This window comes from Haliaeetus albicilla, chromosome 4, assembly GCF_947461875.1.
Source record: "Haliaeetus albicilla chromosome 4, bHalAlb1.1, whole genome shotgun sequence".
Lineage (NCBI taxonomy): Eukaryota > Metazoa > Chordata > Aves > Accipitriformes > Accipitridae > Haliaeetus > Haliaeetus albicilla.
In genome coordinates this window covers 23,660,479-23,683,171 of record NC_091486.1, presented here as the reverse complement: position 1 = coordinate 23,683,171, position 22,693 = coordinate 23,660,479, and the positions used below count along the sequence as shown (strand labels likewise).

At 36.6% G+C, this 22,693-nt stretch overlaps 1 protein-coding gene across 12 annotated transcripts in view; it reads left to right on the top strand.

The window, feature by feature from the left end:
- Positions 1–22,693, top strand: part of METTL8 (methyltransferase 8, tRNA N3-cytidine) — a 53,468-nt gene that overhangs the window by 20,108 nt on the left and 10,667 nt on the right. For 4 of the 12 annotated variants that reach the window (XM_069781431.1, XM_069781423.1, XM_069781427.1 and 1 more), the window contains 4 exons: positions 251–390; positions 3,570–3,676; positions 3,771–3,836; positions 4,938–5,352. In XM_069781431.1, coding sequence (XP_069637532.1) covers positions 251–390; positions 3,570–3,676; positions 3,771–3,836; positions 4,938–5,128 — 504 coding nt within the window. In that variant the 3' untranslated portion in view covers positions 5,129–5,352. The other 8 variants (XM_069781429.1, XM_069781426.1, XM_069781424.1 and 5 more) reach the window with 8 other exon arrangements.

Genomic DNA, 22,693 nt, shown 5'->3' with positions numbered 1-22,693 from the left:
GTGATGGCTTTGACAACTTTTAACTGAAGTTTTCAATATTCCAAAGAACAAAGTCTTACTCTATGTAGAGAGGAATGAATACCATCAGTGAGCTTGCTTCTCAGCTTGAGTAAGATACCAGACAGAATAGGCTTTTATATGAGATGTTTTACAATGCTGAATAATTGAAGGAAAAAAGTTTCTTGAGTCACAGTAAACGTATTAACTACTACTGTTCTCTCTGTGCCTCTTTTCATCTTTTTCCTGACAGTCACATTCATCCTACAATTCAGCCTGGTGTTCTGCCTTTGTTCATGATGTGTGTGATGATGCTTTACCCTATCCTTTTCCAGATGAGATCCTGGATGTCATTCTCCTTGTCTTTGTGCTCTCTACTATTCATCCTGACAGGTAAATGAAGACTAAAGGGCAAAGCAAATGGGTTAAATCTCTTTTATCGCTGGAGGTTTTCAAGAATAGCAAGCAAAAGAAGATGATGAATCTTTAATTTATTATTTAGTAAGCTACAATATATATATAAAACAAGGTATTTAAAATGCTGTTTCCCGTTTTCAGGCTTCAAGAGAAAAGCTGGTCAGGCTAATTCATTAGCGAGTCTCCTGTCTCCATCAAAATACAAGGGGTATATTGTAACTAAATACGTCCCTATTAAAAGTGACAGTGATTCTAGAAAATTAGAAATTAAAAAAAGAGACTGCTAGTCTTCTAGAAGGAAATTATTTTTAGTGATCAAAACCAAACATTCATGATTTAAAACCTTACAATATGTTGATAAAGGCTTAGGTTGCTGATTTAACCACACGCAAATGCTTACACGCAGGTCCTTTGAACCAAAATGCATTCAGAATTCTATAACTTGTTTGGATTAAGAAAACTTGATCTAATTTTCATGCATAGTGTTATGTTGAATGCTGTTAGCCTTGTTACTAATGCCTCTCAATGTCTAATGAACCAAACTTTATGACTGTTAAGGCTGGCTGATTGTGAAAATGCCCTTTTTTTAATGGGAAAAATGCAAAAGAGGGCATGTAAGTTAAAACTCCTTGACTTTTCTTTTAACTAGATCACATGAAGGGAAATACATGCTGTAAGTGTGGTAATACATTTATTACTTTAAGAATGTCATTAAAATGGGCTTGGCAAACAGAACAGTATTTGCCTAAGTCTGAGAACTGTTTCCCTGCCTAAGTTATTAATGATTAGCTTTACAGAAAAATCTTTCCCATATAGGATATTACTCTTTCCTGTTTGTTCAGAGATGAGCACGAGTCATGCAAAGCCTGGGTCCAGATTTCAAAAACAATTCAAGCAGTAGATTTCAGATCTCTGTAACAGTGGTGATGCTGCCATGAAGAAATTGGACAATAGAGATGCATTCATTCAATCGCTTTGCCTGTAGAAGCAGAAATCAGACGTTGTGTCAGAATTTCTGTGGGTCTTTTCCTATTAGACTTTTCAGAAGGGGGTGTGTGTTTTGTTTTGTTTTTTTTTTCTTCCCCATGTCAGCATCTAAAGGCTGACATGGATGCTTTTGTGTGTGTGTGTGTGTGTGTATACACACATAAAGATTTCCGTGTAATTATCTGTGTTGTAAGATCCACTTTCCTAAGATTTGTTAGTCATTACTGTCATCTCGTAGAATTAAAATGACTGCATAAAGGCAAATGTAATCCAGATTCATCTTGCTCAGTATGCATTTTTTCTGGAAACTTTGAAAGTGGGAAATGGAAAAGAAAACTGAGAGAGTGATGATGCAGAACTTACGTACTATGGAGACCTGGAAAATACACGAGAGGGACAGATTTGTATTCAGCACAATTGTTCCTTAGTGATTTCTCTTCAGGCTGTTGTGTTTAGTTTTTGATAATTGCTACTTTTGTACACCATTTTTAACACACTTCAATTCTGCTAGAAGGCCCCTCTAAAAGTTGGTTGCAGAATTTGAAAGGTATTAAATTTTCTTCAAGCTATATAATTAATGTGCTCTAGTCCTACGGGATGCAACTTCTCAAAGCACTTTCTCTTTTTGTGTATGTAAACTTCTTTTCCATGTGCACAAAACTTATGTTTATATAGGCAAAGGCTAATTCTGTGCACAACTAAATGCCTTGGAACAGTCTTTTATTCTTAGGTGGTGCTGCCTTTTCTGTCTGTGGCAGCATACTTCGTTGCCTGTGTTGACCATGAGCAAAGAGGACAACTTTTAAAGCACTTGGCTTCCTCTTAAGGGAATTCCATGCCTAAAAAGTGTATGCTGCTTTTTGTTCTTGTTTGTTCGTTCGTTTGTTTGTTTGGAGATATGATTTTATTTTCTGCTGAACTACCTCCTAATTCTGTCCCTTAAAAATTAAGGTAAGATGCCTGCACTGCTGTTGCATGAAGACTAAATTGCATTAGTGCCTGAGTTCTGACATTCTTGGGGCAAAGGGGCAAGGCCACCTGAGAGACAGGCATGGTGTAAGGATGTTCTCTTGGCACACAGTACTGGTATGCTGATTTTGTATACTTAAGTAGAACTTGCTCTTCTTTAGCTCTTTTCAGATACAGCACCCTGCCTTTCCTTTCCATTCATTTTGCATTTGACTCTGGCTTCACATATTCTACATGGTTTATCAGCTTCCCTGTGGGAGGAAGGGTTGAATTAGGCAAGTGGACTTTTGTACCTTGCAGCCTGCCAGGTGCAGACTGCCTTTTGTGGTCTTTCATGAATGTGGAAAACCTGACTCCTTTGGTTTATTCTGAAAGAATGAGGCAAACCCAAGCCATTATTCATTAGCAATGTATTTTGCAGAGTAATGCAAATGTATTTATAAGAAGCTCCAAGGTAAGGTTAAAAAGTGAGAATGAAGATGCTCTGGTCTAGTGAAGGGGAGAGAGTACTGTGTATGGTACTTGTTCCTATCATACATACAGCAGGCTGATGTAATCTTGATAAGGAAGAAAGAGGTGATGTTAGATACCACCAAGATTCACAAACTTGTCAGCATTTTGGAGGATGCAGACTTTCGTCCTCTAACTAGCAATATCTCCAGATGGAGTTCTGCCAGATTTCTCTCCTGAGGGACTACTCAGATTCTTCTTTCCATCCTCAACCATTTGGTGTGGAGATACTGATTTTGTGTGTATGATCAGTACCCCCATAAAGAAATCAGGTAAGTTTTTTGTCTGCCTTCCAGGCTCTTGATTTTGCTATGTACAGCAAGAAGGCTCAGTCTAGCTCACCAAAGCACATAGCAAACTGTTCATTCATTGTTTGTCATATATCTGCCTGACCCATATGACCCATATACTCAAAAACTGTGTTTTAATCCATCCTTGAGGTTCTGTTCAAGTGAAGGAAACGGGCTCCTTTTCTCTTTCCAGTTTGTGTTCTCTTACAGTTCCTTTTAAATTTTTGGTTTAGAGGCTTTTTTGTAAAGAGTTCTTCCTGTTCACTAGTGCCTGGCCTTTTTATAGTAAATATAGACACATCTTCTCACTGTATTTTTTGAAATCTATGTATATTCCAAGCATCTAGAAAAAAACAGTTATGTTTGCAAATTTCACCAGTATCCCATCTATTTTCTAAGGATGCAAGGGGTTGTAAATAGGTTGGCTAAACTACTGAAACCTGGAGGAATGTTGTTATTTCGAGACTATGGAAGATATGATACAGCTCAGCTTCGTTTTAAAAAAGGTAATTCCTGAATGCTTCTGTAGTTCACTATTCATTTTAAGTTGTTTTTGAAAAAAGTGCTATGTCCTTTTTCATTACTGCTCTAATTTCTTAGGTCATTGCCTGTCAGAAAATTTTTATGTACGAGGAGATGGAACCAGAGTATATTTCTTTACCAAAGGTATGAAATGGTATAGTTTTATAGAAAGGGTTGAGTGTATCTCAAGGTGATTTGTGTTATAAAAGCTCATCTTAGAATAGAAATTTAAAGAAAGTTTTATTGGCTTTTTTTTTAATACTCTGCTTTTACAAAGCCCAAATCTAAGTGTTGTAAGAAAATAGTTCCCTTTATGTGTACACTTGTTGTGTCTGGGGTCTGCAAGATTTCTTAAAGACATCACTTGAAATTTCTGTTTGTCTAAGCATCTTGTGTCTAATGGTATGCTCAAATTCTGTTATTTAAAGATGTCCTTGATTTCTTTCTTAAAATTGAGATAAACATGCTTGGAAGGACAGTTGGTAGCAGTGCTCTGATATTTTGTTCTGCTTTGCTGAAACTGAGCTGTGAGGCTGTACTTTTTATTGCTCTTTGCCTGTCCACTCACTTGGTTCTCTTGGCAGTCAGTTTAGACTGGTATGTTTTAGCCAGCTACTGGAAATTGTGAAAGTGACCATCACAATACTTTTTTTTTTTTTTTTTTTACCCTTTGCAACCTAGACTGTAAGCAATAGAGATGGATCAGGATTTATCCCAGCCCGTGTAATTTTAGAAGTGAGAAGGAGGATCTGGGACTTGTATGGGAAATAACTTGAATTCAAAGAGCCTTCTCAGTTTTTAAATGTCTTGTTTTGTGTTTACTCATGACAAAGAAGCTTAAAGTTTTCCAGTGGTGACAAGGAGATAATTATGTTGGCATAAATTTGTGGATTGTCATTTGTCAGGTGAAATAACTTTATCTTGATAACATGCAGTGACCAAATGGCACACATTTGTTTTCCTCAACTCTGGCATACTGAACTCTCTGAAGAAAGGGGATCTATGAATGCTATGAGTAATAACCAATGTGGTTTGGGCCTCAACATAACATTTTTTTACTGTAATATAAATAGAGAGCTGTGAAAATGAATTTCTAACAGAAGACTTCTTACAGGCAGTTTCCTTGATCTTTCAAATCGCAAAACAGATTTAGTTCCATCTTTGGTTGAACTGCAGGTTGCTAATTACTACATTCTACAAATGTCTTTTTTTTTAATTACAATAATTCTTCATATGAGAAAACAGATGAGGTGTGGAACATGTTCAACTTGGCTGGATTAACTGAAGTACAGAATTTAGTTGATCGGCGATTACAAGTAAACAGGAAGAAAAAAGTGAAAATGCAACGAGTTTGGATACAAAGCAAGTTCCAAAAACCATTACTGCCATCTCTGAATAATCCTGAAGAAACCACTGAAAGGCACCCTTATAGATAATTGTACCATGAACTCCAGAAACTGAAGCAAATTTGAGTATGTTTATTTCCTACAAATCTTGTGTTAGCCACTGAAAAGGAGAAATATATTGAACTGAAAACATTTCCCTGTTTTTTTTGTAAATGTATGTGTGTGAAAATGATTGGGGGGGGGAGGCGGGAGGGAGTGCATTTCTGACTTCTGCGTTATGTGCAATAAAGGGATATGCACTAATCTAGTCATAACTGTGACCAGGCACTATTTTACTTCCTTGAATATGAATAGTCACTAAGTATAAATATGTATCTTTTTCCTGCTGAAATTCACAATATGTAAAAAGTTTTAGACTGAAGCACAATTGTTTCAGAGATTTGGAGAAACAGAATATCTGTTCTCACTATCCCCACAGGCTGTGCTGTGTTAATTTCTGAGTCATGTCTCTTTTAAGCACTGTGTGTCTTGCAACTGTATTTCCTCTTTGGGGGGAAATTCTTTGGTGCATAAATAATGAAGACAAAATCTTTCTGATTTGCATGTAAGTTATCATTACATACTAACTGCACGTGATATGCATAGGTATCAGATTAGTCAGTGATTGGCATCTTCCACTGTGACTTACTCCTCTGAAGTCTCCACTTGCTATCTACATGCTCATCAGAAACATGTCAAACTCGTTTTTATAACAGCTTAGTGACACATACATTATATTTAAAGTGCTGTAGGTTGTAAACTGAACACCATATAGAAAAGAATTACCAAAATGCCAAAACAGTGCTGAAACCAAATAGTTAACATTTGCCTGGATAAGTACAAGCATTATTTTTATGATATGTCAGATATGCTAGAGGGAGGAGCAAAAAGAGTAGTCCAGAGTACATTTTATTAATATTGTTATGGGTAATGTAATCACACTAAAATGGCAATCTACATAGCAGCTGAGATATTTTTGTTGTTAACCGAGAGACGTTGCTTTCTTAGGGCTTGAGTCTTAGAAAAAAAGACGCTATGTTTTTGTATTGACCCAGTGGAGAGACAGTAAAAGGACAGGACTACACTAAGATGTCAAGTGCTTTTAAGAAGAAAACCAAAATGCAAACACTGTTTTCAGATGCAGACCATGATACTGAGGCTGTTGAGAATTTAAAGTATTTGAAGATGCCTCATCTGCTATTTAAATGTAATTTTACAATCACTTAGCCACAAGGAGGAGAGGACAAGAAACAGGTGAATGAATAAAATAAATCTCTTACTGAATGCATGTAATCTATAACATGTGTGCAGTTTTGAGTCCCATTAATATAGTGACACTCTCAAAGTCTCTTTTTTTGCTTTTGTTTTAGTCTGAAAGGTAAGCATGTCACAGATGACAACCTTTTTTTTTTTTTTTTGCAAGTTGTTAGCTGCTAAGCTACATAGAACTGATTGTGTTCTAGAAAAAAAAATTATTTAAATTTAGATGCTAAGGATCTTCATTCCCTTTGACAAGATGAGGGACCTGCTTAATTTCTATAAACCCAAATATGTTTCAAGAATGAGGTGCAATAAGGGGTCTTTGAAGGTAGGATCTGATCCTGAGTTTCTGGTATATTCTAAACTCCCATTAGAGTAAGATACTGTTTTATGAATTAAGTGGCTTAGGAAGCTTTGGTTAGCCATGGTATTATTGTAACCTGCAATAAAACTCTTGTGGTATAAATCAAAGGTTAAAACATAGCTGTGTTTCTTCAAGGCCTAAGTCTTAAAAGACTGTAGCATCTGCACGGGAAATGTAAATAAATATCTACTTATATTTTAATTAGATTGCTACCCTCTGCTATTACTTGTGACTTCTGAGTATGCATAGCTCTTAGTCTAGTAGAAAGCATTTTCAGTTGTAGAATTTTCCAGGGGGTTGATGGTGGTGATAAGCTCTTGAGCATCATGCAGTCTTATTTATGTGTGTGATGTAGATTTTCCATGTGTAGAGGCTAATGAAATGTTTGCTTTGGCTTTCACACTGATATGTTGGTACTGGCATGATTTTAATGTGCTGTGTTGTTCATTTAACAAAAATGTGACATCAGAAGAAACCAAACCCTGAATTCTCTTATGGCCTTGAGCAAAATTAGCTGTTTCTCTTCCACACCTTGCAGCATAAGTATTGGCTGCCTCTTAGAATAGTGGTGCCTGTTTTAGTAGTAGTAAGATCAGCTACTATTTTTAAGTGTAGAATATCTGCTGTAAAGTGAACTGTACTAATCTGAACAGTTGTAAGATTGATAGAAGGGGAAATGGGCAAAGGCATCGTTCCCGATAAGAACTTTCCAATCTGAGTAGGACTTTCTGTATTTTGGCTTCGTGACATTTCAGTTTTCAAAAAGCTTAATCAAGGACATGTTTTTAAAATACTTTCAAATTATGCGTATTAGTTGGGAAAACTAATATTACAATATTGGCAAAAGAAAGGCAAGTAGAACTACTGAAATAAATAAGAGACATGGACAACTATATAGGAAATGTAGTTTAAAATGACTTATTGTTAATTAATATCTGGGGGAAAGAAAAAGTAGGGTATTGCGAACAAATTGTGCCCAGGATAGAAAACGTTGTAAGTTTCACTTTTGAAATCTGAAGTTACTTCTTTAATCAGATATGTACCTGAAATCTCTAATTATATATATTTATGGAAGCACACATTATATAATATTAAACATTTTAATTGTTAATTTCAAATGTTTTTTGGTTTGTGGGTTTGGTTTTGGGGTTTTTTTTTGCTTCAGCATGACTTCCTATGCTGGTAAAGCAGACTTCTGAATATATACAAATGTCAATTAGAGAAATACAATCTTAGAATTGAACTTTGGCTTGCTTTATCAACAGTGTGTACATTTAGCCCATCTCCACTGTTATTGCATTACATTTATGTAGAGGGATACATGAGAATGGTACTTACTGGTTTAGACCGTGCTTAGTTTTTAAGCAAGTACAAGACTGTTATAAAGTAAAGAAAGTGACCAACTGTTTTTGCTACACTAATTCTGAAGTATCTAGTCAATAACAATTCACTCATACAAAAAATGTTGGGTTTTTTTCCAGTAAAACCAAGGCAGGTGGTTGTGCCATATCTACAAATCCACTGAATCTGAAGAGGACAACCAAAATGCAGGGCAGACGGGGAGACAGCAGGAACTCTAGTGACACTAGGGAAAAGTTTCTTGTTTTGTCCTTTTGCTTGTCTGTTGCTTGTGACTCGGCTAATGTGCAGATTCTGATGTTTAATAATGACTAAAAATTTGTAACAAACCATCCTGAAATTTGTATTAAACACTAGTGGAAATCACTTAACACAAATTTTGCTACTTCATTTTGATTTATGGTGTGATCTTTATTCAGTGCTCTGGTGTGCTCTTTGATCTGTTGACATATGCCTCCTTTCCCCTTTTTCCTGGGCATAGTAGATAATTAAGCACTTTCCACAGGAGCTATATGTACAAACATTTGCAGTAAAGTTTGCTGGCTGGGTGTTATGGTTTAAGAAGAAAATTAACTCTATCCCAGCCAAAACCAGCACACTGGGTTATTTCCAGGATTGAAGCAAGAGAGTTTTATTTCCTTCTGTACAGAACAGATTGCTTTTTCTTTTTGTGTGAATGCAATAAATTGTATAGCTGCTAAATTAATGTAGTGGTATTGGCTGTATTTTGTAATTATTTTAAGCAAAATATACCTTAGGGTATGCTGTTTGTAATAGCAGTGATAATAGTAGATAGTTCATATATAAACCATTTCTTCTTCATAGAGCGTCTTCATAATGGGTGGTTGAACAACCTTGGAAATAGACCGTATATACATATAATAAAAATATTAAACATTGCTATTGTTAATTATACAGGTCACTTTGCCTTTCAGTATATGTAAACGTCTCTCCATCTTTGGAACAAAGATTGGACATGAGGGTTCTTTTACATCAGTTATGTGCCAGTTGCCTTCCTCTTGAGAATCAGCCAGAAATTGGAGAAGTCTAAGTCTGCTAAATGCAATTACAGTTAGTGTATAGTCAGTAAGAACTACATGAGTTGTCATGGGCATCTTAGCAGGTTAGGCCATGCCTGGACTGGGCTTTGAGCTGAGAAGGGAACTTCTCTGTCCAGTGACCATCTTCCACCCTTTGCTAGTACCAAGCAACTAAAAGAACTTGCCTGTTTTGAAAGCAAGCTATACAGGCAGGAGGGGAGGAAGATGAAGATGGAGCTCAAAGACAGACAAGAGAAGGAGTGGGTGTTTCTTCTGGAACTGGGTTAAGAAGGAAGCTTGAATGGACTGACCAAGAAGAATGAGATGCAGAACTGAACAGGGAACTGAGGAACAGAACACCATGGGCACCATATAGGGAGAAGATGTATAATAGGAGACAATATGGCAGGGTGAGGACACTGGGCCGAGAAGTGAGTGAAATGAAAGGGAGGAGGCAAGAAGAAAAAGGGGACTGATCTCTCACAGAAATAGGGTGAAACCTGGGTAAACAGAAATTGGGGTAAGGATTGGAGGTGGAAAGACCTATCTTCAAAGACTTTTTTCTCCCAAGTGGTACTGTATTTTCACATCTTAGTGGAATATTATAGGCTTTGTCTTTCATCCGTATGTGTGCAATGTATTTCAATTTATTACAAAGATGGACTGTTTCATTTTTTGTAGTTTATATGTGCTATACATGTGTTTGCAACAGTGCAGGCAGGTTTATGATGCACCTGCTTTTGCTTTTTCCTTAGGGAACAATGTTTTTACCTTCTTTCAAGTAGAGCTCTATAGTGACAGAAGCGACACTCCTAACCTCCTGGGAAGCAAATACAAAAGAGTAACAGAAGTGTCTGCATCCTGATTGTGTTCAATCAAGGTAGGACAATTAAATTTACTCCATATGTTCTGATGCTGTCCCATTTAAATTAAGACCATATCTGTAGATTATCACCTTGAAGTGCCTCCCAATCTCAGTTTCTGTTATACTTGCATCTGTTCAACAGAACTTAAATGAATTTGTATGAACTAGAAATACAATTTAAAAGAAAAATAGCAGAATAATCTTTAGGCTTTATCTGGGATTACAACAGTTTAGAGAAGGAATACTTTTATTATTTTAAAACACTCTCATGGTTGCAGAGGAGCACTCACCCAAGAAGCTGAAAATTTAGGTTATTTGAGGTATAATGTACATTATCAAGAATATTAAACCAAATAGCCGTGTTACGAAGCTTCGTATACTTAATGTTAGCCAAAGGTATCTTGCCAATTGTTACTGTGAAAAAGGAGTTAGCAACAAGATAGTCCCATTTTCAGAGGATGTTTTATTGATCAGGTTACTACAATTTTGAAGGGAACATGAAAGATTAAGAAAGCAAGTGAATTAGTTTAATGATAGCTAAAACCCACTGATGACATATACAATTTAATAAATGCTTAAAGAATAATCTGAGCGTTCCTGTGTATTGAAACTAAATGAACACTTAAGTTCATTAAAAACACAGACTTGGTGTATGCTGCTAGTTATTAAAACAACCAACATGTTAAAATTTATAAAAATTATGTAAAAATAGAATGCTATGTAGTTATAAATGTGATGTAAAAATGGAATGCTCTATAGCTACGGCATTAAATCCAGTGTATAGTCTTCTCCGTAATGTGTCCTGTTCAGCTAGAAAAAAGATGCAGTAGAAATAAATGGTGCAAATTCCTAGAGACAAGAAAAAGTTTCCTATGAAGGCAGGTAAGGGAAATGAATGATAGAAAATGTGACGATGGCATATAATGTCATGTTTTAGTATTTAGAAGGTCTAGTTTATTCCTTTACAGGGTACAAAAAGCAAGGTAAATTAGTCAAGTTGGTAGGCAACAAACCTACACTGATAAGTATATACAGTGTGCCCTATAAAAACGCAAGGAATCATGATGTTCACAAGGCTAAAAGACCGGTGAGTTAACAAGAATGTGTTTTAATATTAGATTTTTCCATTTTTTATTATTATATGTGCGAAAGGGAAAATATGCATATTTAATATTTAATATTTTAAAATGCCTCTCATAAAAACCACCAACAATCCTACAACCTTTCCCATTACCTTTTGTGAGATCCTAATGTTGCTCAGCAGTAGAGATGGAGAATAAACCTGAATATAAAATGGGTCTAGTAGGCACAGTTTACCAAATTAAGAAAAGATAGAAGGGAAAAAAGTAGAAAAATAGAGTACTTACTAATTGGCATGACAACATGTAGTCCTGTAGCAATCATACAGCAGTTAGTATTTTATATAGAATGACAAATTCAGTACAGTGCCTGAGAGAGAGGGAGAGAGACATCAGTCTTACCACACTTTCCTGTCACAACAATATCACTGTAAACTGGCATTTGGACAACCCAAAAGCCAAAGAATAAAAGTAATTGGTTTGCTAAAAGAGAATACAATTGATTAATTATGCTTGGGTCAGACTGGCTATATTGGAGGGTTTCATTGCAGAGCCAACATTCTTTTTTTTTTCTTGCTTTAGTGTCAGGCACATTCTAGTCTCCATTTCCTCCCAAATAACAAGTGCTCTTTAAATGGAGGAGCTGAATCTTTGAACTTGAATAAAAGGGTTGTTGTGCAGCATAGGATTTAGCAGATGGGCTTAGAGAATTTGAACCTACCACTAGTCTTTTACTGTACACTAGGAAAAGCTTTGCCATTTTTAATGGCTCTGCTGCATACCCCGTTAAGCACAGTAGTCAGATGTCATTCTGAGGAATCGGGCAGCTTAGTTTCCAATGACATTGATTACACTCAACAGTGAGAGGATGAGAAAGAGTGGTGGGTGGAGAAGTGAAAAGGCAGCGTGAGGCATTTCAAGGAGGAGGTTTGCACTCCAGCACTTGCATGTGGGTGACAATCCTGAGAAACAGTTTTTACTCTGAAGTGGAGCAGAGTTGAATCTTCTGCGCTCACTTCAGGTTTAATCTCCATCCCCACAAACTACCAGTGCAGCCTGTAGTTAAATGTGCATTTACTTAAAATGAAGAGAAACTAAGAGTGGCAAGAAGCTGCATCTTTAGAATGGAGCTGTGATTTCACAGAGAGAGACCCTGGCATGGTAATCCCTGGCATAAATGGGTGTAATTCTCAATGACAATGCTAAGCCTGTTTAAACAGGGGCTGAGCTAAACCCAGAGATGATACACAATGCTGTTCAAAATCAATCATTTAATCCTTTTTAAATTTTTGTGATCTAACAACCAAAGATGTTTGTGTTAGTAAAAGAAGGTGTGACAAAGCTGTGATTGTCACTAAGCATGACTTGCTTTGAGATAAAAATTATGACAAACACACTTATAGTATTATTTTAGATAAACATTCAATCTTATTATTCAAGAGTGAACATCAGTGAGTTGAATAAATACTTGGTGAGAGTTACCAAACTCTGAAATAAGGTCTATTTTTTAAATTGGAAACAGTCTGAGCTAGCTTACACAGAGAGAGAAGAACAAAATCACACTGGCAATAAGTCTATGTTTTATTTTACTGAAGTTTACAATGAATCGATATACTCAACAAGAACCTTGGGTTTAGTTTCTTTTTATTTTGCATGTACTTATTTTAATAACAAATGAAAGCAGATGAAAAAGGAAACTGCATGACACAGTCTGCAAAGCATGTAAGTATTATTATATCACTTAAGATATTTAACAAACTACTAAACCACACTCTTTTCTTCTTGCATCAATTGGCTTGAGGCAGAGTAACAGAAACAGTAAATATTTATTTTACTTTGAAACAATTAATGTTACTAAAAGGCCTCAGGGTTAAATCTGAAAGAAAAAAAATCTTTGTATCTTTGACCCAGATTCCCAATGTAGTTTATGTCAATGCAAGTCCAGAAGACTCCTAAAGTCTATGGAGTCACTTCAGGATATAGATTAGTTGCTTACAGTTAGAAGCCAGATTAACTGGTGCCTAATATTCCTTGTAAAAATAGAAATACAAACATAGAAGTACAAAAATATTCTGTCAGTAAGAACGTCTACATTAATCATTAAAAAATTGAATTCAAAATCAATTGCACAGAGACAGTAGTTTTGTTCACTACTCTTACTTTGTTTAAGGTCTGAAATTTTGTTTGGCTTTAAGATGCTGACATACCCGTGTTTATATCTTAGTGTAGGATATTCAGAATTTTTTATCCTACAACATTCTCTAATGGGCAGTAAGTATTATGAAACTTGACAACCAACCAGATAAGCATGGTTGATTAAGATAAGTGATTTACAATAAAATGCTTAAGACATGTTCATTTTTGCTGTTTCTCTCTCAAATACTAGAGAAAGTACCTGTGAGAAAGTATGCCTATTCTTAAACTTAACAGTCCTTTGAAATCCAAAATAACAAAATTTGTGAAGATTGAAAAAAACAATAAGGGAAAAAAAGGCTTTTAAAACGCATTGTCAGGAGGTGAAAATGTATATTTATGTTTCCCTATCTTTTTAGATTTCAAAGAAATTGTGTTATTCCATTACCAAAAGATTTTGCATATTGATATGTGTTTCTAAGGAAGTACCAGTAAAGCAGTATAATTTAAACTTACATTATGCCTTGGGCTTCCATTTTTTTCACAATTGTTTATTCTCCTTTTCCTAAATCAGACCATCAGATTAAAAAAGAAAACAAACGTAATAACACTCTTTGAAAGCCACAAATTGCTGATGATAATGGAGGTAAATATTAACTGAGTGTTTTTTCCAGTGGGTTTTCCTGCCATCTGTGAGATCAAGAATGGGACAGTTTTATCTGCTCTGTTACCAGCATTTTTTTCAGTAGAGGTATACTATATGTATGTTTGTGATACTTCATATCATTTTCACGTTCTTGTTTCCAGCTACCCTACTGATTTACGTTAATAAAGCTTTTGGAGATTCCCAAGTGGAATGTAAGTATTACTTACATATTACTTACATAATCTAAGTATTGCTATTTGTATTCATATTCATAAAGTGAATAAATACAAAGTTTAACATAAATCTCCACATGTAACTACATGAACAGTGACAGCTTCAGGTCCCTTGGTTTTCATCCCCAGCTTACTAGGCAAGATCAGCAATGAACGTGCAAACTTTCCCCAAGGAGACTAGAACGACCTTTTTTATCTCTCTGAGAGTGCTGCTAAGTATTTCACTGATTTATTTTTTTTAAAAAACAAAACCACAACAAAACAGTTATTGCCAAAGAGAAGCCTAAAGGGCTTAGATTATATACATACTATATATGTGTGTGTGTGTGTGTATAAAAATAAAACAAGAGCATAGAGAACATCAGCAGGCTGGGAGGTAGAGAAATGGCAATTGGCTGGCATCCAATACAAAAAAAATCCAGGCATGAGAAAAAAGAAATTCTTTAAAGAGGCATTTAATATAAGGTAAAAAAGAAAGGTTGCATGCTTAGAAGTTCTTCCTAAAACCAATGGTAGTATGGGATGAGAAGTAAAAGAAAAGTTATTAATGGACTTTCAGGTTTTGGTCTGGAAAAGTGTATGAGCCATAACGTTCACGTTTGGACTTTCTAAGCACTTTTATACAAGGGGCCTGCTGGGGATCCACATTCTTCTGCAGTCAGTGTGGGTGCTGAGTCATCAGGAAAGTTGGCCATTTGGTTTTAGGTTTCTAAATATAGAGGTGAATGTTTAAAGCCCTAATCTGGGAACAGTGGACACTCATATGCAGCTTTGGTGACCTGAATGATTTCATTCTTAACAGTGCTTGTACCAGAACCAAAGCTGTGCCTGTATTACACATACTTTTGAAAATCATAGCTCCTATGACAAGCAGAAATTAATTAATTAAAAAAATTATTAAAAGAAATATAGAGTGGCAAGTTTCAGTCTCTGCTAGGCATCAAAACTCACGATAGCTTGTGTGCTCTCACTCTGTGCAGAGGAGGGAGAACAAGTAGACTTTGGGGGAGGGAACAGAAAAGCAACTTAAGGAAGGAAGCTTAGGTTAAGCCTCAGAAAGGGTGAATTTTTACTCTTCAGTTGGGTTTTAGCTATTATTCAGGGAGTAAGGAGTGTGAGTTTGTGGGAGTCTGCCTGGAAATTGTCAGTTCTCTGAATAAATATTATCAGAGAAGATTTGTACTAACTTACCTTTGCAGTTGGCATATTATACCACCCTTCAGTACATGGGTTGGTGGGGGTTTTTTATTTCTGTTGAGCTTCTGCACACTTTGGTTTGTTTGTTTGGCAACTTTGACATTCAAAATGCTGTGACAGAGAATCAGAATTACAAAAAGGCGTTTTCACTTTCACTGTAGATAAATTTGTATAATCCAGTATTATATAGTAGGAGCTCCTTCTTAAAAAAGCGAGGTTTTACGTTGGTGATTCAGTGTTTTATTTTGATACCATTCTGTGCCTTCTGCATAGATCCTAGCTGAAGAAATGCTTGCTGAGTGCTTCGCCACCTGAAAATGTGGGGTGGGGAGGGAGAAATCCTGTCTGGTCAACAATTATGTCAGTTTGGCTAAACACATACATTGCTGCCAGTGGTGACGCAACTCTGGGCCAGCACAGGCTTCAGCCATTGCGCCTGCTGGGTGCCGTGCCTCACTCCTGGTTCTCTCTGCATGGATCTGCTGCTGTGGAGCATGTGCAGCATAGGTACCATCTCCCCACCCAGTTACCAACGTCTTCCAGGAAGGTGAGTCCTTGAACGAGCTGTGAGGTCTGATAGGTATTGTTCTGGCAGGCCAGGTATGGCCCAGGGCTGCACCACTGCCTGGCTCTGCTTTAAGTGAAGCAAATGCTTCATTATTTAGATAGATTACAGTCCAGGTAGGTAAAACTCTTGGTGATTTTTGAATTAAGGGAAGGATATCTAGCAAGTGGATAGCAGCAGAAGAAAGACTGTTTTGAGGGAAAATAGTTTTTTTCTATAAACTTCGTATCAGACTTTCATTGTGAGTACCTATAGTGTGTTTCAAGAGCCATTTTTTTGTAGGTGAAATAGCTGGGAACAGAACTTCTTAACAGGGTGCAAAAAAACTGTAGCTATGTTAAGCGACAGAGTACTAGTCATTGCATCCAACATGCAGTGCTTTTGTACAGTGGCAGTTCATGTGCGACTGATTGGTTAGTCAAAAAAAAAGTCATTACCTTATTATGTGAGCTTCAAAATGAGACTGTGCCCTCATTTTCTATGAGAACTTAAAACACACAAAGTTTGAGGTTTTAAAATTTAGTCAGCCATGTGTGAGTTACAAAACCACAATGAGTTAGCAACTTACGTTAAAATTTGAAATGAGTATTTTTTTTTTTTGTTTCTAGCTCAAAACCAGTTTTATCAGTTTCCTTCCAACTGGTGTAAGACTAAGATGGACAATTTTACAACAAAAGGGGATTTCTTGACAATGCTACAGCAGGATGATGAGAAGAATCTTTTTCTGATTAAACTAGGGCAGAGGACTGCAGTGGCACTTGTCTTAAAAGGTACCGTTACTAGCCTGCCCCTAGCCATAGACTTCTTGTCTGTTGTTCTGGAACACCTGCTAAATTCTTGGAGTTTCTCAGCAGTTTGTAGATGGAGTCAAGATCTCTGGGGTCCAGTTCCTAATATGTGACCTACAAGTGTATTTCTGCTGCCTGTGGTAGATACAAAGAAAGCAAGCAAGTTATGTTTTATTCCACTAGGAGGAAAATCAGTCAATGTTATATTATCTAGCCCTTTATGTGGGACTTCCTAACGTGTTCTTGGAGAGGACTGAATCCTGCTTTCAGTTACGCATGGTATGCTGAAGGTATTGATTTGTGACTTTATTACCAGTCTTTATTATAATTCTCTATTTTGGGTGCTGTCTTTGCTCAGGATCAAAACCAGAATGTGTCTGTTTTTCTTAATCGAACTTCTTACTGTTATTTGTCTATTTTACACCCACAATATTCAAAACACTAGCTATTTCATGTGCGCTACCATTAATATATAATGGATGAGACCTTGGTACAATTAAAAAATACAGAATGTATCTGTGATGAGACAAATACGAAATCCAACGTAGTGATTGTCTAAAATGTAGCCATGATTCCAGCTTAAAATCTAACATTGTGTGACCAGTTGCTATGTTTCATTTGAATCTTGTATAAAAAGAAACATGGAAAATGCAAAATATTTCCTGTATTCACAAACCTGCTAGTGCTTCTTTTCTCCAGTGGAAGTCACCTCCCTGTGTCTTTAACAATGAGATACACCCTCAGTAATCTCAGTAAGATACCTACCTCAGGAGGTAGCAGTAATTCCCAGCAGTATCATTTGGCTTTTGTTTTCTTGTGGAATTCAATGCCATTTTCATTCAGCCTTTTTCTTCATCTGAAGACCCTGAAGTTTCAGTCATCGCTGTTAATTCAGAAGATACTGCTATGTGAGTTGTGGTGAAATTAAATTTCCATACAAAATGCAAATTTTATATATAAAATATACTTGTGGGTTTCTCTAATGAATGTGCCAATGCCATGAAGGGCCCACAACAGCTTCCCAGTCAGTGGCTACTATTATGTAGCGTTTAATTTATACACAATTATAGTGCCTCTTGTAAAGAGCATCTCTAATATGACATTTTTAATATAACATAATAGTTTTCTTTACCACAGTTTCTAAGACCCTAGCTCAAAATTGATATAACAAATATTGTTCTGACCCACAGGAACCAAGTAAAAGTTTTGCCGCCAACTTCACTCAAGACATGATCTCATCATAAAGAAATTTCATAGATATGCAGCTATTATGCATACCAGTTCAGGTAGATCTGTTGACACTTTGATCAGTTTAATATCAGGTATTGTTGGGCTGTTTTTTCTAGAACCTTCTTCGTATTTGTGGTTTTACTCTTCCAGATAGGCAAATGTGGAATCTTTTGGCAAAATGAAAAGGAAAGAGAAAATCCTGCAGCTTAAGTATGTCTGGGCATTGCTGCATTGTCAGACTCGCTTTTTAAAATTAGTTTTTCAGTTCTCAGAAGTGCTTTAGTAAAAGATTAATGTTGGTGTTCAGCAATCACAGACTCTGGACTGTTTCTGTCCTGTATCTGCTCCTTATAGAAAAGGCCTGTAATAGAAGCAGCAGGATGACTTAATACAAAGAATTTTGAAAAAGGAAACTAAGCTGTTCTGTGTTCTCATTTATTAGACAGAGAGAGGGAACTGAAGAGTAACCTTTAAGGAACTCAAATCGCACCTGAATAATTTGCATTTAGAAAGGATGTTCCTTTCGTGTTCAATTGGTTTATTGAATCCATGTTAGATTTCTGTAAATGCTGCACAGCTTTTGCATCTCCAGTACTTTGCCTAAATGAAAGACTAACCTTTGGAATCTGGCTTGGCTATATTACATTTATGTTTAGTCTAATAGAGGTGATGAAAGTCATTGAACTGAATGGCACAAATTCCCTTGGTCCTTTAGAAGCAGCTTTAACAACAATCTCGCTTGGATGTTCAGAGTGACAGGAATTAACATCATTCCTATACATAGGAACATGCTTCTGCTTGAAACAGCCTTCACAAATTCATGTTTCAGTAATCTTCCATGAGGGCAGTGTAGTGCCAAAGGAGGAAAAGCTGAATGTACTTTTCATTCCCAGGAGAAATTAAAAAGAAGGCAAGTGCTTTGAGTGGTTAGCAAGCCTGCCTTCATTTTGATTTTACTGACCTGCCATAAAGAAACTGGAAACAAAGCTCATGTTACTGAACAAAAATATTTTGAAAATGAGTGTCTTAAGGAGCTGTGGGTTTGGTGTGAATGTGGTCTGAGCTCATTTTTTTTCCTCTAGTGTACAGTATATGTTGAGAGTAAATTCTTCCTGCAGATAGTGGTCATGAGAAGTTTGCCCTGGGGGTCAGACAGAAAACTGTATCAGAAGTGTAAGAGAAATCTCGCTGTGTATGTGGGACCTCTATGTAATATGCCTATTTCAGTCCCTTTCCATTTCAGCATTTTTGTGTAGATCTCGCAAGTATCTTGTACAAAGTCTGTATGGACGAGGTAGTATTTAACAAGATTTTTGAGACCTGTAATGTTTTGGGATTTGTTTGTGATTTTTATGCAGAAGCAAAATCATGTTGAAATCAGACATGAATCTAATTTGCCAATTACATTCAGGAAGTGCTATGTGGAAAAATACCCATAATCACTTACAGGGATTAGGGATTTAATATTATACTTAATATACCCAACATTAGACACATAAGATTGTAAGTAGCATTTCTGAGTTTATTCATAGCAGTAACTACTTGCTTGTATTAAGGGAGAGTGACAGTTTAGTTATGATCCTGTAAAGCAGGAAAAAGCTAATGTCTTTGTGAACTCTGCATTCACACTCTCTTTATGGGAACTTTGTAATAACAGTGCAATTGCTCTTTTGAGCCAGAGTCTGGGATCTCCTGGGTTATTCTGAATGTGTGCTAGCCTCAGTTATTGGTGTCCTGGTCCCCAGATGGACTTTTTCTTCCAGTGCCCCACAGCATTCCTTGCCAAAAGGGTTACTTTTACTCTTTACCACATGGAGGGAGAAGGGCTAGAGTTTGGAATGACAGTACTGAAAAGTGAAAGCTTCTATAAAAGAGAAATCATAACTTTTTTTCTCCAAAAAACCTATCTAGACTTTGCTTTCAGATTGTTGAATCCCACCCTAAGAAGCTATCCTGTAAACAGTTTGTCATTGCTGGGGATCAGGACCAAATAACAAGAGCCATGGATAACCACCATCATAAAGGACCACTAAAGCCACTTATAAACAAAGGATTCTCAAACAATCTGGATATTTTGTACCCGTCACATCAGCAAAAAGGGCCTGGCTGCAATCCTGGAGTTCAGTACAGCTGCTTGACTGTAATTGGTTGTGAGGCTGTCTAAGAAATTGTCCCATACTGGTGAATAATAATCTCATCTCAGTCACTGTTAGCTCATGGCTGGGTTAGAGTGAGAGTGATATGATAACATGCATAGCAGTAACTTTGGTACTTAAGACTCACAGCTAGCATAGAAGAATGCTGTGTATTCTCAGAGATGGAGGATACTGCCCATTGGTCTTCTGTTCCTTGCTCTGCCTGTTCAAAGAATAATAAATCAGCATCAGTATCCTGCTCTATTATCTCTAGGCTCTCCAAGAATGAGCTTTGGGGTATTTAAGGGATCTGCTAAAGTTCAGAAATAAAACATGGGTCATCTAGAACAACAGCTCTTTCCACAGTAGTAGCAAAGCTTGACTGTGTGAGAACAGAGTTCTCTTTGGACGTGGTTCAGCTCTGTCTCAGAAGCTACAGAAAAGAAACATTTCTTTAATGTTATGTGCTCCAGCATAAGTACCCATATTTGTGTGCACGTGTGTGTAAAACAAAAATTCCAAAACAAAGCAAGCTGACTTGCTCCTTCCCAGCTCCATGCAGATAAAAATCTTAGAACTGCATAGACAGCAGTTGTATTGCTTTATGCATGCCTGAGACATGGTCAGGAAACAATACAGAAAGACATAAAAAATAGAATAAAAAATAGCAACTGATGTGCAGAAATGTCTTGCTACTATTTTGTTTGCCTCTAAATAATGTTATAAATAAATGAGTATGTGCAATTGGCTATGGATTATCCTTTAGCCCTGAGGATCTAAAAACCTGATTTGGAACAAGTTTTACAGGATATTTTACAACTTCTTTGGATTTTTTTTTACTTTTTAATAACTTGGCATATGAATTTATGAGTGTATTGTGGTACTATCATCAAAAAGAAGATCAAAATAGTGACTGGAATAAGTGAAAAGGAGATAGAATTGGCCCAAAATCTGTATGGAACAAAGAAGTTACATTTATTATCCAAAGTACAACTCCCATTGGGAACTTGGGTAGGTATCATAGAAATCATGATGGAATATGTCCTCTAATGAAGGACCATTATTATGGGAAGCAGGTAGTCTCCATTTAAAATAAAAAGCTAGGCACAATTATATTAGTTGTTAGCATGCAAGCAGCTAAAACAGCCCTGTGTGTTACTAGGCACTTACCCTTACTACCTGAAGTAGAACTGTCTGATAGGAAAATTGGATAGGACTTTCTGTGAAAAAAATGCAAATTGTAAACAGAGTTGTCTGTATAAGCCTTATGACTGATTTTAGTGCTTTAAGGTTAAATTTTGTTGGGAATGAAACAAAAATTTTGGCTGTTCCTGAGGTCTGTGAGCTTTATTAAGTACATGAATAACAAATACACTTGATATATCTGATAGCAAACTATGTTCCCTTTGCTTCCCTGGGATCCTTAAACCTTGACTGAATCCCATCATCTGAGATAGGCATTGCTTTCACTGTTGTTTCTATGACAGTTGAATATGAATGGTGAATCTATCTTTGGAAGGCAGAAAATGAGATGCATTGTCTTTTAGTGGTCAGGTCTGATAGATATGCTCTTTTATGTGTTGGCATTGAGTCTTATATAAGATTTTGCAAAAGTGAGAATAAGTTTTCCCTAGAGAGACAGATGAGGAATAAAGGATTAGTACATCTCTCCATACAATAACTCGTAATGTGAAATTCTAGCCCTATTTATAACAATGAGAGCTTTGCCACTGACTTCAGTAGGATCACGATTTTACCCCTAAGGTGCAGTTGTGCTTTCCTAGGAAAGCTAATGTATAAAATACAGCCTCTGCCAGCACATCATCAATGCAACAGCATAGAAAGAGGATAACATTGAATGACATCCATAGCCAATAATAGCTGCTGCGAGCATCCTGTCGAGCAGTGTATTAATGTTAGTCACCAGCTTTACAGGTTTGTATAAGATTATTTTCTTTGTACCTGAATGAGGTAGACTCAGGATGAGTTGGGATTCTTTGTGGAACTGTGGTTAGCATTTGTTTTTTGTGATTTTTTTGAAACTCATCAAAGAATGTCAGATGTGGTAAAGCTTCTTTGATTTTTATTAATAAAGCACACCATTTATAACTAAATAAGTTTTTAAAGCCCTTCAGGCACCGTTTAATTTTTCAGCTCTTTTTTGGTTCTATCTAGTTCTGTATTAGCTGCCTATCCTCAGGTCTTGCCGTTTGTAAAGCAGATATTGTCATGCACGCACTTCTGGGAGGTATCTTGCACCTTATGAAAGAAGGAAAAAGGCTCTTGATTGGGATCCCAGTCTTCACTGATCCACTGCTCAGTAGGTAGTGTGTTGTGGACATCAGCAACATTACAGAGGGTCTTTGGCCAGTATATTGCCTACAAGTCATGGATTGAAGACTGTTGCTACATATCTTCCAGGTAAGACTAGCATACCCGTTTTGATAGGGCTGTTTAGATGTCAGCTAAGAAAATAACTCCTTGATGTGTTTGCATGAGAATGAATCCTGTAGATAAAATTATATTGCATAATAGTTTCCTGCAGCTCCCCAGATACTTGTTAGAGTAGTCCGAAATTTAATTCAGCCTCTCCCTATGAAATTGGATCTCTACTTTGTACTTCTGATTGCTTCTCTCAGCTCGATTAATGACATGGAGGCACTTGTTCTTTCTCTGAATAGTGTCTGGGTGCCTCCTGCCAGAACGATGGAGATCACCTTCT